The 12,530-nt window shown below is 58.1% G+C and overlaps 1 protein-coding gene across 3 annotated transcripts in view; it reads right to left on the reverse strand.

Annotated features, from left to right (window-relative positions):
• PMFBP1 (polyamine modulated factor 1 binding protein 1) overlaps positions 1 to 12,530 on the reverse strand; it is a 60,106-nt gene that overhangs the window by 1,588 nt on the left and 45,988 nt on the right. For 2 of the 3 annotated variants that reach the window (XM_074582598.1, XM_074582599.1), the window contains exon 4: positions 35 to 541. In XM_074582598.1, the coding sequence (XP_074438699.1) occupies positions 35 to 541 (507 nt within the window). Of the gene's footprint in view, positions 1 to 34; positions 542 to 9,397; positions 10,187 to 12,530 lie in introns of those variants that run through there. The other variant, XM_074582601.1, reaches the window with a different exon arrangement.

A 12,530-nucleotide genomic window follows, 5' to 3' on the forward strand; every position in this document is an offset into this window, starting at 1 on the left:
CGGTGGCCTGGGTGAAGGCTTGGGACATGCTTACCTCCTGCTTGACCTGCTCCTGGGACCCCTGCAGCTTCCTCAGCTCCCAGTGGAGCTGCTGCCTCTCCTCCTCGTAGGCTGCAATCTTCTCCTCCTGCTTGGCTTTCTCTTGCTGGGCTTGGGCCAGCTCTGCCTGCAAGGTGGCCATGTCCTGCACCTGCATGCAAAGTTGTGGGGCAGGGAGGGTGGTTGGCCAAGCCGTGGGAAGGATGGGGCTCCCCCCAGGGGCTGGTGCTGTCCTGAAGCAGGAAAGGGCTCTGGCACCGAGGGCTGTATGGTGGATGGCTGCATCCTGGGGCTGTGCTGTCCCTGCCCTCACCTGTTGCAGCAGCTCTGCTAGGTGCTTTCTGTTGGAGGTCACTTCTTGGTGCAGGTCTTGGATGGTCTCCTTGGCTCTGCTGAGCTGCTGCAGACTTTGCTGCCCCTGGTTGTGGGTGGCTCCCAGCTTCTCCTGCAGCCAAGCCAGGCTCTGCCGCAGGCCCTGGCTCTGTTCCTCCTGTGCTCTCAGCTGCAGAGAAGGCAAAGCATTAGTGGGTGCTGCGTCGCTGTGCTAGTGCTGCTTCCTGCCAGAGTGAGGTCTGTGCCCTCCCTTCTGCTGCCCGTCCCAGCTCCCTGCCCACTCCTGCAGCACAGGCTTTGCTCCAGGGCTTTATTCTCTCTCGAGGGTGCTCGTCCACTCCTTCACCTGCTGCAGCTCTGGATAGAGCTTTTCCTTCCTATTCTGCTGATAGTACGGCTCCCCTTGCAGCTCTCATGGCGTGGTAGCCTGCTCCTGGCACTGGGCAGGCGCTGGCTTATCCATGGGCGCAGAGGAGACTGGGGCCAGGCTGACAGAGGGACCCCCACAGCAGGTCTTGCCCACTGCCTACCTGCTCCCTCAGGGCTTGGAGCTGTTCCTGGCTCCTCTGCAGCTTCTCTTTGGCATGGGCCGCAGCGTGCATGTGTCTCAGCGCCTGCTCGAGGGTCACCTGCTGTTTCCACTGCCACTGGCTCAGCTCTGCCTGGAGCTGCGCTGCCAGGTCCCTGGGGACGAGGGCACAGCCTGAGCTGTGGCAGGCCCAGGTGGCCTCCCTTGATGGAGCAAGCAGGGGCAGAACCCTGGTTGGGCTCTGGCTGTGCCAGGGCCAGCCAACCTCAGGGCCTGCCTACCCGCTCTGTGCCTGCTCGGCTTTGCTGCTGGCTGTGGGCTTCTGCAGTGCTTGCAGCTCGGCCTCCACCTCGCCGCTGGCCTCACGTGGCATGTCCTTCCCCACACGTGGGCATGGCTGCTCCTCTGCGCTCTGCAGGGTTGGCAGCTGCTCTGTCAGCGCCTGGGCTGCTTGAGAGAGTGGACGCTGGCTGGCATTGCCTTCCCCCCGGCCCCGTCCCAGGGCTTCTGTGGGAAGCGGAGCAGGGCTCAGCCCTGCAGTGCGATTTTGGGACGTTTGCTCCCAAACCTATGCCCCTCTGGCTGCTTCCCCCCAGGCTTGGGGAGCTGCCTCTCCACCTTCCCAGAACTGCACAGGGAAACATCATCTGCCCTGTAACTTGGCAACTGGTGGTGCCCCAAGAGCACAGGGAGCTTGTGGTGCTCACAGGGCTTTGCTGTCTCCCCCATTGTTGCTCCAGGATGGACCGAGTGCTGCTGTAGCACATGGATGTTGCGGTAACTGGTGGGGAGGCACTGCCCGCTGCCTCCTAGGGTGCTTTCCTGCGTCACCCTCCAGCCCTGTGTGTGCTCACCCTTATGGGTGCCAGATGCCTCCTTGCTCCCGCTCTCTGCCATCGGGGCAAGCCATGGGCTCCAGCTCTGGCTGGGCCTGGTCTCCTCGCTGGAGACACCAAAAGCATGGAACCCCAGGGTGCTGGCTGCAGGCTCCAGCCCTTACGTGTCCCAGCCCTGTAGCCCTGGATGTCCCCCTCCTCGCCCACCCCACCTTCCTCAGTACTGCTCCACTTGGCCGCCCTCCCCATCTGCATGTCCTGTGCCTGGTACTGTCGCTCCTCAGCTGCCGGTTTCTGCCTGCAGTGCATCATCTCTGCATCTACCACCACCTGTGTGAGGAGCCCAGCCATGTGCCCTCTGCTGGCTCCAGCCTGGTGCCACGCATGGGTGCTGCGGCTGCTGGGCTGCCAGCGCTGACCTGCTCGAGCAGCTCTGTGCGCTCCTCCTTCAGGATATTGTAGCTGGTGTCGGCACGGCTGTGGGCGGCCACGTAGGAAGTGACCTCTGTCTGCACCGCCTCATCCTTCTGCTCCTGTGGGGAGGTGCATCACTGGCCTGTGTGTACCCAGCAGGGTGTGGGACCCCCTCGATTGCCCTGTACCCCTGCTGTGGAAGGGCTGGGGCTGGAGAAGCAGCTAGTTTGGGACAACCCCCAGGCACCGGACTATTGGGGAGCGCCTGTGGCAGAAGGATGTGGTCTGTGCCAGGTGGGAGGTAGGATGGCTCCTGGCCCTCTCATCCCTGTGCAGGCCTCCAGTGCCCTTCCTGTTGCGTCAGTGTCTGCTGGACATCCAACAGCCCTGGAAAGGCATCTCTGCGGTCCCTGACCCATGCCAGGGCACGGGCACGTGAGGTGAGTGGTGAGCCCAGCCTGCTGGTGAGGCTGGGATGGTGCCCAGGGTGTCAGTGGAGCCATTGGGGGCTTCAGTTTTCAGGCTTGGCTCAGCTGGGTGGACTGGGCCATGCCGGTTATGCCTGTCCTGCGTCTGGGCTGTCCCATTCAGGGTGCAGTGCTAAGTCCTTGTCCCACATGTGGGTGGCAGGACATCCCCTGCCCTCCCCTGAGGGGGCCGGTCACCAGCTGTTTGCACAGGCAGGGCTTTTGGGCAGGCATGATGCCTAGCCTGTGATGGGATGGCTGTGGGGGACGCATGGCCAAGGGTGGGCGACTCATGCAGCCTGGGCTGTGACCATCATGCCCAGCAGCAGTACCTTGCCTATCACTGCCTGGTACTGCTGCATCAGGGAGATCAAGTCCTGGTGCTTCTGCTCCACTGCGCTCTCCTGCTGCTGCAGCTCGTCCAGCCGCTCGTGGTTCTTGCCCCTGAAGAAGCCCAGGTGCAGCTGCAGCATTGAGGCCAGCAGCTGTGCTGGCTCCAGCTCCTGCTGCTCTGTGTCCTGGTATGCCTGGGGCTCCCTTTGCCGTGGCTCCAGCACCGACGCTTGCCTTTGGCCCTAGGACACATGAGCAGCATCTGTCTGGCTCACTGCTGTGGCCAGCCCATCTTGCAGCTCCTGCCCGGCACTGGACAACAACACTGGCAGTTCAGGTTTTGGTCAGAGAGCAGCACTGGAGTGTGTTGATGACTGGTGGGGTGCAGACCTAGGCACCACCCCCCATGTGTGTGTTCTGATAGTCCCCCTGGGCTCATGAGCAGCCGAGCCCCCGACACTGCTGGCACTCGGCGCTGCAGTCATGCCAGGGTGAGCTGTGGCTGCTGTGGGAAAGGTGGCAGTGGGACCAGAGCAGCCACGGCAGGAATGGCTGCCCCTGAGCCCTCGTGCTTTCCCCAGCCCCGGGGGATGAGCTGCCTCATGGCACAGGGCTTCCTCTAGCACCCGGCCACCTGTGGGTACACAACCGGTGCCTGGGGTGGGAGTGGGGTCCGGCATGACTCACTTGGGGCTGCCAGGTCTCCGTCTCCTGCTGAAGCTGCTGAATGGAGCTGCTCTGCTTGGATGTTGCCTCCTCCACTTCTGGCAGCCCTCCACGGGGACCCTCAGGCTGGCCCAGAGGTGCAGGAAGCTCCCTGGCCGTGCCACATTTTGGACATTCTCTCACTGCTAGAGGGACCACAACATGGGACAGGCCTTTCCCACCGGCCCCAGATAACCCCCGGTCCCAGGGAGGGGACAGCCAGGGATGTCACCCAGCCCTGCCTGGAGCAGCCCCACCATCCCATGGCATCACCTCTGCAGCTCCCCATTGCAGGGGCTCCTGGTGCCAGTGGGAGATGCTGGGGGTCCTGCAGGAGCACGGCAGAGCTGCATGGGAGCCCATGGCCGTCCCCTCCAGCAGCGCCTGCCCTCTCTCGCAGAGCACGGCCCCCCCCCACCGCCTGCAGCCCTCACCCAAGCCTTCATGTTGCATGCTCCTCCTCGACCACGCTCTGTCCCTGCCACGTCGTGACACGGCCCTGCCTGCAGCCCCTGCCCTGGCCCGCTTCTGGGGACAATGCCCAGAACCAGAACCTGGTGACCTCGTGCACTGGGGAATTCCTCCCGGTGCTGGTGCAGCCAGCAAGCCCCGTCCCACCCCGCTGGCATTCCCAGCACTGGCGTACGTGGTGAGCCTTGCCGCAGCCTCATGCCATGGCTGGGCCTCACGCCTTGCACCCCCTTCTCTCTCTGTGCTAATCCCCTGCACCGTCCTCCTGCCATGCTCTGTCCCTGTTGCTGGCCCCAGGACATGTTGCAGGCCCGCAGTGACGCCACGCTCGGGGCCGTGCCCTGGGACAGCCGGGCACAGCTGCCTCCCACTGTGCCGGCCTGTGGCTCCCCGAGATGCCCCCAGGGCTGCGCCGAGCTCCCGGGGGAGCCATTGACCACATCAACTGGGGCCTCTGCTCCGTGTTTCTCCCTGCCCAAAGGGGTAAAAATAACAAGTTGTCGGAAATGAAATTTCAATTTCTCCACGCCCTTCCCTGTCCATGCGGCTTCCCAGCACAGATCAATAGTGTTTAGACAGCCAAGGAGATTTTGTTTCCCTTCTTAAAGCACCAGATCGATAGCATAAAAAAACCCAAACCCAACCCCAAAACAAACCTTCTGCCTCTGTGTGTGTTACAGTAAATGTGGACAAATCGGGCCCGGGGCTGCCCAGGCGGTGTGAGGGCAGCGGCCGGGCGGTGGGCGGTCGTGCAGTGTGGCCCCTCCGCTCTACACACCACGCATGGAGGGACCCGTCGCAGGGACGGCAGGGCCACAGGCCCCATGGGCGAGGAGAGGCTCTGAGCAGGGAGATGAGCCTGGCCGTCAGCCCGGCTGCTGCTGGAGTTACCAGACACCCAGGTCAGCAGGCACAAGGGCATCAGGGATCTGCTGGGGAGAGGGCAAGTGGCTTTTGCAGAGGGAAATCCAGCCGTGCAGCCCTGCTGCAAACCTTCACCCAGGGCTTTAAGCAAAACGATCAGCCAGGGCACAGGGGATGGACTGGTGCTGGCAGGAGGGATCAGTCTTGGCAGGCAGCGACCTCCAGCCCGTTCCTGGGGCACAGGAGACATGCCCCATCCCGTTGGGCCACAGTCACCCTGCGGCGGGTGGGAGGCACGGGTGCAATCTGCCGCGCTGCCAAAGGAAAGGACTGCATAAAACAGTGACCACAGAGAGAGAGGGGCAGTGTGGCTGGGTGTACAGCAGTGCAGAGGTATGAAACCCGTCCGTCGAGGCAAACTGCTGGTGCAGATGGGCTGGCAGGCTGGTGAAATGGGGTCTGTGGTGCCTGGGTGGGGGGGCTGCTGGCCAGGCCAGCATGCTCGCTGAGGTGGGGGCAGTGGATGGGGCTCTGGGCAGCCTGTGGCTGGCCTGCACTCCCTGCCTGGGCTCAGGGTGGCAGAGCGGGTCCCTGGGTGCCCGCGCTGCCCTCAGCATGGCTGCACGGCGATGCCCTGGGCACACACCTGCCGCTGGCCCCAGCTGCCTGTGCCACAGGGCTCCCTGCGCTCTCGCCCCTCGCTGGCGCTCGGTGCAGCTTCTCAGGTAAGTGTTTTAACTGGAAATTTCCAAGGCCAAGCTGGGCCCAGAAGGCGAACGCAGATGTACCATAATAGAAATCATCGGTTGCCATGGCGACCTGCTCCACCAGCGGGTCGCAGCCACAGGCAATGGGAGCAGGCAGCACCAACAGCCCTGTGAGCGAGCGGGGCCACTTAACCCCCGCTGTGCGGAACGCAATTGAATTTAGCCCTAATTTCTACCAGTGCAAGGGAACAAAATTTCCCTGTGGATTTCGGTCCTGTTCAGGTGGTGGCAGCCAGGGCACAGAGCCTCATCAGGGCACAGAGCCTCCCCGGCTGCCAGCCTCTGCCCTGGTGCTCCATCACGGCCTTATTAATTAAAGCCGGTTGCCCTCCCCGGCAGCACCCTGCACATGGCAGACACACTGGGGCTGAGCCCAGCGCAGCTAGCGCCGCTCTGCATGGCCCAGCTCTGCGCAGCACATGTTGGCACGGCTCGGCATGGCTCGGCATCGCTCTGCGTCCCCCAGTAGCATGCACTTTGCAGCCATGGCTTAGGTGGCCCTTTGCCACCTTGTTTGCCCTTGTTACTGCTCGCAGCAGTGCTGGCTGTGCCGCCAGGCCATGCCCACTGCCGGGCTGGTTACTGCCCGTGCTGCGACGGCCCATTCTGCCCTGCCATGCGTGCCGCTCAGCGCTGAGCTCTGCCATGCCACGTTGCCTTGCGCAACACGCAGCGCCGTGCTGCGTTGTGCCACGCTGTGCTGAGCTGCGCTATGCTGCGTGGAGCCAGCCATGGGGCTGTGGGGCTGTGCCTTGGGACCATGTTTCCGGAGGTGAGTGTTGGCTGCCTGCGCCCAGGCACCTCTGACCCACCGCCATTCCTGTCCTCGCCTCCAGCCGACCTGCTGCCCATCCCGCTGCCCCGGGGCTGCGGGCAGCGCCTGCCCTGGCAGCGCGCAACCCTGCTCCAGCCCCACAGCCCTGACCCACAGCTGCCTGCCCGTGTTCGCCCCGTGCTGGGAGGACCTGGGGGGCCAAACTGGACCCTCTGCTGGGTGAGCCGGCACCGTGCAGCGCTAGGGGTGGGAGTTGTCTCGCTTTAATTACTGCCGTAATGTTATTCTTTTCAGTGCCACGTTAATTGAAATTAAACAGCTGCCACGTTCTGGCTGGGACAAAAGTGAATCCCTTTTCATTCCCCTCTGGTTTAATGAAGACTGACGTGCTGAGAGAAAACAAAGGCGATCCAGCTGCTGCCTCTCCCTGGCACATGCACCAGGAATTACCGGGGACCCCGTGAGCCGGCGGAGACGCCCCTGAGCACCCCACAGCCGTCAGCCCGGCCCCCGCGCCCCGGGTGCTCCCACCCAGAGGGTCTGGCTGGGGGGACGTGGAGACATGGAACCCATGCCACGGGGGATGCCGGCACGGGGGTGTCGGGGAGAGCTATGGCATGCCCAGGCGGTGAGTCCAGGCTTCGATCCTGTCTGTTAAGAAGCGTCCAGCCACCAGCCGTGCCCCAGCGCTGCCCTCGTCCCTCCTGCGCTGCCGGCATCGTCCCTCCCTGCGGGCCGACTTCGGCTGCCCGGTGTTCAAAGTCACCAACTGGCCCATAGGTACTGAAAGCCTGAGCTGAGGCAGCAGCGGTGGCTGCCGAGGGGCTCCCTCCCTACAGCCTTAAGCTTTTTTTCTGTTTTAGGACTGGGAGCTTGCTTGTGATGCCATTCAGTACTTTAAAATATGCAAAATGAGGCGCTGGTACAAACCTCATTAACACCCGCCTCCAACATCATTAAGATGTTTCCAAGAAAATTAATTGAGAGACTCATTAAAAATAAATTAAGAAAAATGTGTTGCAGAGCGCCTGCTCTGAGCTCGTAAATCACGGCTCAAAGCTCCAGGCCGCTGCACAGGCAATTAACGCCAGCCAATTTGTTTTATCCTGACTGCGAAAATTAGAAAGCAGACATGGAGATTAGATTAGGGATGTCTGTCAAGCGGAACTTGGAGTGAATATTTTAGGATACAAAATGGAAATCAGGAAAACAAAGCTGGGACTTCATTCGGAAGAGCTGACAGGCAGAGGTGGGGAGGGAGGAGAGAGATTTAGATGTTTTCTGTTTCCAGGAGCGGCACCATGTCTGTATTTAGATCTACACCCATCTCGCGCTCCTGCTACCAGACCGCTCTCCATTTTCATCCGTGCATTGCCAGCCCTTTGTGGCTGCGCGCACAGATCCCGCCTGCCCCTTTCGGGAAGCGGGAGCTCATACGGAGAGCATGCTTTGAAGTTGCTGTGTATTACACAGCCTGAACCAACATGTCGCCCCTGTATATGCTGATTACACACTTGGATTAGCAAACACAGTGCGACTGGGTGAGACCAGTGCTTGGGACTTAGTCAGCTTTGTGCCATTACTCCCTCTTTGTCCATCTCTAGCACCTTCCATCAGAGGATCTCAAGCTACTTTATATTCATGAACTGAACTGCAGAGCCCTTCTGCAAAATGAGCAAGTGTTATTATCCCCATTTTGCACAGGGAAGCCGAAGCAGAGATAAGTTAAGGTCTTGCTTGTAACTATGTGAATGCATAAATAGCTCGTGCGGACGCGGTCGCAGCCGCGGCATTTGCACACACCAGTGGTGTGTCGGACACAATGGCGGCTGTTTGTGCCACCAAATGTCCAGCTACGGCAGAGTCGGGCACGGTGCACACACGAGGGGGCAGTTCACAAACATCCACACGGCCAGCTAACAAAAACACAGGTCAGAGTGTCCTGCCTGTGATCAGCTGCGTAACGGGAACGGATCTGGAGTCACTGGCAACGTGAGCCTGGAGAAAACGCCGCCTCTTCCCTTCCACAGAGGCCTGATGCCCTGGGAGCCCCGGGCAGCTCTCCGCTGGCCGAGGGGCTGCGTGGGGCACTGCCACATGTTCTGCTGCTCGGAGTCAACCCATGCCAGCCTCCTCCATGGCTGGGTATTATCTCCCAGCAGCCATCCTAAAGGGCTGGTTTTTAAAAAGCAATAATCACGCTTTTGCACATGGGAAACAGGAAAAATCCTCTGGACAGGGCGGATTTTATATCCTTATTTTCTTTGCTTTATCTCACATTGTCTAGACATGTCCAATGCTCATGTCCTGAGCATCATCTTAGGACCAACTCCGTGATACACCTGATGGGTTTGGATGGTATTTTAAAAGAACTCTCCAAGTACATAAACTGTTTAATAGCTTAGAAGTCTCTTCCTGCGTTTTAACCTGCCTTTCTCTGACAGCCTTTTCTTTACGGTCCCCTTCACAGAATGGCGGAGGGAATGCTGCCTTTGTACAGCCACTGTCACTTCAGTTAAATTTCAGTATTTAATGTGCATGCTGATAATACAGACCCTCCCTGTAATCCTACCGGGTTTTGACCAGATACATCTACTGGCACCAGCGTGGGTCAAGCCCACAGATGGTTTTTTGGGTTTCTTTTTGCCAGTGCAGTATTTCTACTGCAAGCACCTTGTAATGCAAGGAACTTCTGCCTTCCCACCAGAGGTGAGCCCGCACGTTTGCGCCCACGCTTTCCCCCAGCCCAGCCCAGCCCAAACGCTGCCTCGCTCTCTCCAGGTGGGTTCCTGGACTGCGCGGTCTCTGCACCAGCGCCCAATGAATATACTGCCACCGAGCAAATGGAAAGGAAAAATCAGTTTGGAGTAAAACCCAGACGGGATCACTTTAATACAAGCAAACTCTTGGGATGTGCGAAGAGGCACAGAGGATGGTGAACTCCTCCAGCACCTGTGAGGCGCCTATGTCAGAGCAGACAGCAGCATTTTTACTGAACAAATGGAGGAAGAAAACAAAGAAATGGCTGATTAAATTGTTAATGACAAATTCTCTCAGACGGGGACGGGGGGACAGCAAAGGAGATGTCCCACCACTACAGAGAGTCTGGGTGCTGTGGTACGCCAGGTGCAGGCAGATGACACCAGGTCACTGCAAAACGTAAAATCCTGCTTCCAGGAGCAAAGCACGGACACTGCTCCAGCGGTACAGGGACCTGTCCCGGGAACACGGGCTCGGTGGAAGATGCAGCAGCCTTGGAGATGAATCAGGGGCTCGTGGGTGCTCAGAGGAAGCTGTGGGCTGGCGAGTCAACGGGATCCCCGAGTTAGCGACGGGCACATCTCAACAAGGAGTTGTGGTCTCTTGGTGGTGGTGGGAGCTGGCGTGCTCCGGTGCTCCCGGTGCAGGGGGATGTTGGAGATCTGGGAAGGGCTCCAAGAGGAGGCACAGGCACCGCCTCAGCCTGCAAGACTCGAGTGATGCTGCGTGCAGGGTCTAGTGGAGAGGAGTGTGAGGGGTAATTTGCTCACGGATCTGTATGTAAGTGGTTTTGTGGAGAACAGAGTCTCTTAGATAACAGAAGGCTCTTAGATCTAGCAGGCCAAAGTACATCTCAATCTGACGACTGTAAGATGAAACAAGCCAAACTTCAACTGGAAATAAAGCATATGCATTAATAGTTAACTCTTGGCAGAGTAAACTGACTGCTGGAGGAGATGTGCCATTAGTGGACATTTAAAACGAAGTCTGGATAGCTTGTTTCACGGAATCACGGAATCACGGAATCACGGAATTTTTCAGAGTTGGAAGGGACCTCTAGAGATCATCTAGTCCAACTCCCCTGCTAGAGCAGGATGGCCCAGAGCACATCACTCAGGACTGCATCTGGATGGGTCTTGAAAGTCTCCAGAGGAGGGGACTCCACACCCTCCCTGGGCAGCCTGTTCCAGGGCTCTGTCACCCTTGCCATAAAGGAGTTTTTTCTCATATTTGTTCAGAACTTCCTATGTTCCAGCTTGTGCCCGTTACCCCTCGTCCTGTCACTGGGAACCACTGAAAAGAGTCTGGCACCATCCTCCTTAAACCCACCCTTTAGATACTTGTCAACATTAGTAAGGTCTCCCCTCGGCCTTCTCTCCTCCAGGCTAAAGAGCCTCAGCTCTCTCAGCCTTTCCTCATAAGGGAGACGCTCCGACCCCTCCATCATCTTTGTTGCCCTACGCTGGACTCTCTCCAGTAGTTCCCTGAACTAGTTTCCACCCCTGTTCACCCAGATACTGATTCCAAAGCAGACACTAATTCTGGTGGTCCTGTGACAGGGTGGGAGACACCGTACTGGGTCTTCACTGCCCCCGTTGGTGCCCTGGGCCAGCACACCCATCCCTGGGCTTGTCTGGGGGCATATTGATGGGCTTGTGCTTGAAGGGGTGACCCAGGCCCCGGGTGAGCCCTGGGTAAGCTGATGTGAAGAACCAGAAGAGATCTCGGGCTGAAAGCTCTACAGAGGCTTTCAGTCCTGCTCAGAGGGGCTGCTCCTGCGGGAGCTGGGGCCACGCGCGCATCAGTGTCTGCGGGCTGAGGGGACCCGTGGACATCACCACGTCACTCTCGGGCTCAACTCCTGAAACGCTTCTGTTTTGCAGCTAAAATTTTCCATGCTGAGCCCCTGCATGGAGATGCATTTAATTCAAATGTTTGATGAACCTCCTTCCAACTATTCCTGAGTTACGGAATGAGTGGAAAAATACTTGCATGTAAAAAATTACTAGTGTTAAAAATAATTCTAACCACAGGAAAAATAGTTGCATTTTTTTTTAGCTTAACCAGACTTCATCCTCATGTGGCCTAACTCCTTCCTGAGAAACAAATAACTTGCAACTACAACAAAAATGCTTTTGAGCGTGCTCAGATGGTACACGCTGAGACTACAGCAGGGAAAAAAAAAGAAGGAAAATAGAGGGGGAAAAAAAAAAGAAAAAAAAAAGAGTAAAAACTAAGGGAAGCCCAGTCTAATGCCACTGTCTCCCGCAACCTGCCCATGGATGGTGGGTGGACCACTGCTGAGGGGCCACGGCGGGGACTGCTGTGCTGCGGGCCCGTGCCGGCAGTGGTCCACATGGAGAAGGTGACTCACCCAGGAAGGTTTCCCAGGTTTTTTTGTGGTTTCGGCACTCAGACCAAGCATGACTGGAGGCAAGGGAGAAGGAAAAAGGGGCTGCTGGGGAACAGCTGGATTTCTACAGCAGGATTTAATGGGGAATGTGTTTATTGTCTGATCCGAAAATAGCAGACAACCAACTTGCATCTGGAGGTGGGGAGCTCTTCCACCTCAAGGGATGGAAACAACGTGAGAAACCACAGGTAAGAGAAGTACAAACGTCTCCCTGGCCATCCACGGACACCAGCTCCCTGACACGGGACTGTCTGTGCAAAGTCCAAAAAAACCCAAATGCCTCAAAATTTATTTGGGGAAAGGCTAGCCCAGGGCTCCTCGAAAAGCTGCAGAGAGCGGCACCACTTCAGGAATCCTTATTGATTTTAGTGACAAATTTAACAAAGGTGACGTGTAGCAGCCTTGCAGAGCTCGCTGCACGGAGTCCTGCTGTGTCATGCTGCAGTGTGCCACCTCCCAGCTCAACCATCCCTTGTAGCCCAAGCAGGAATTTTGAGCGAGCCAGAGACACAGTTCCCAAAACGCGGTAAGAAGAGGGCAAGAAAAAAAGGCCGAAAAAGGGTGGAGGCTGAAAAGGGATGGGAGGCAGAAAAAAGGCTGGGAAGATGACAAGAAATTAAAGGCCAAAAAGCGGTGGAGGCTGACAGAAGGTGGGAGGACCAAAAAGGAGAAAGAGGTTAAAATGAAAGATGAGGCTAAGAAAGGGGGGGAGAACAAAAAAAAAGCGGGAGGCTGAGAAGGGCAGGGAGGCCAACAAGAAAGTAGAGGCCCAAAAAGGGGTAGGGGTGGAAAAAAAAAAAATAGAGGCTGAAAAAGGGTGGAAA

The sequence above is a fragment of the Larus michahellis genome, chromosome 4 (genome assembly GCF_964199755.1).
Source record: "Larus michahellis chromosome 4, bLarMic1.1, whole genome shotgun sequence".
NCBI classification, from domain to species: Eukaryota; Metazoa; Chordata; class Aves; order Charadriiformes; family Laridae; genus Larus; species Larus michahellis.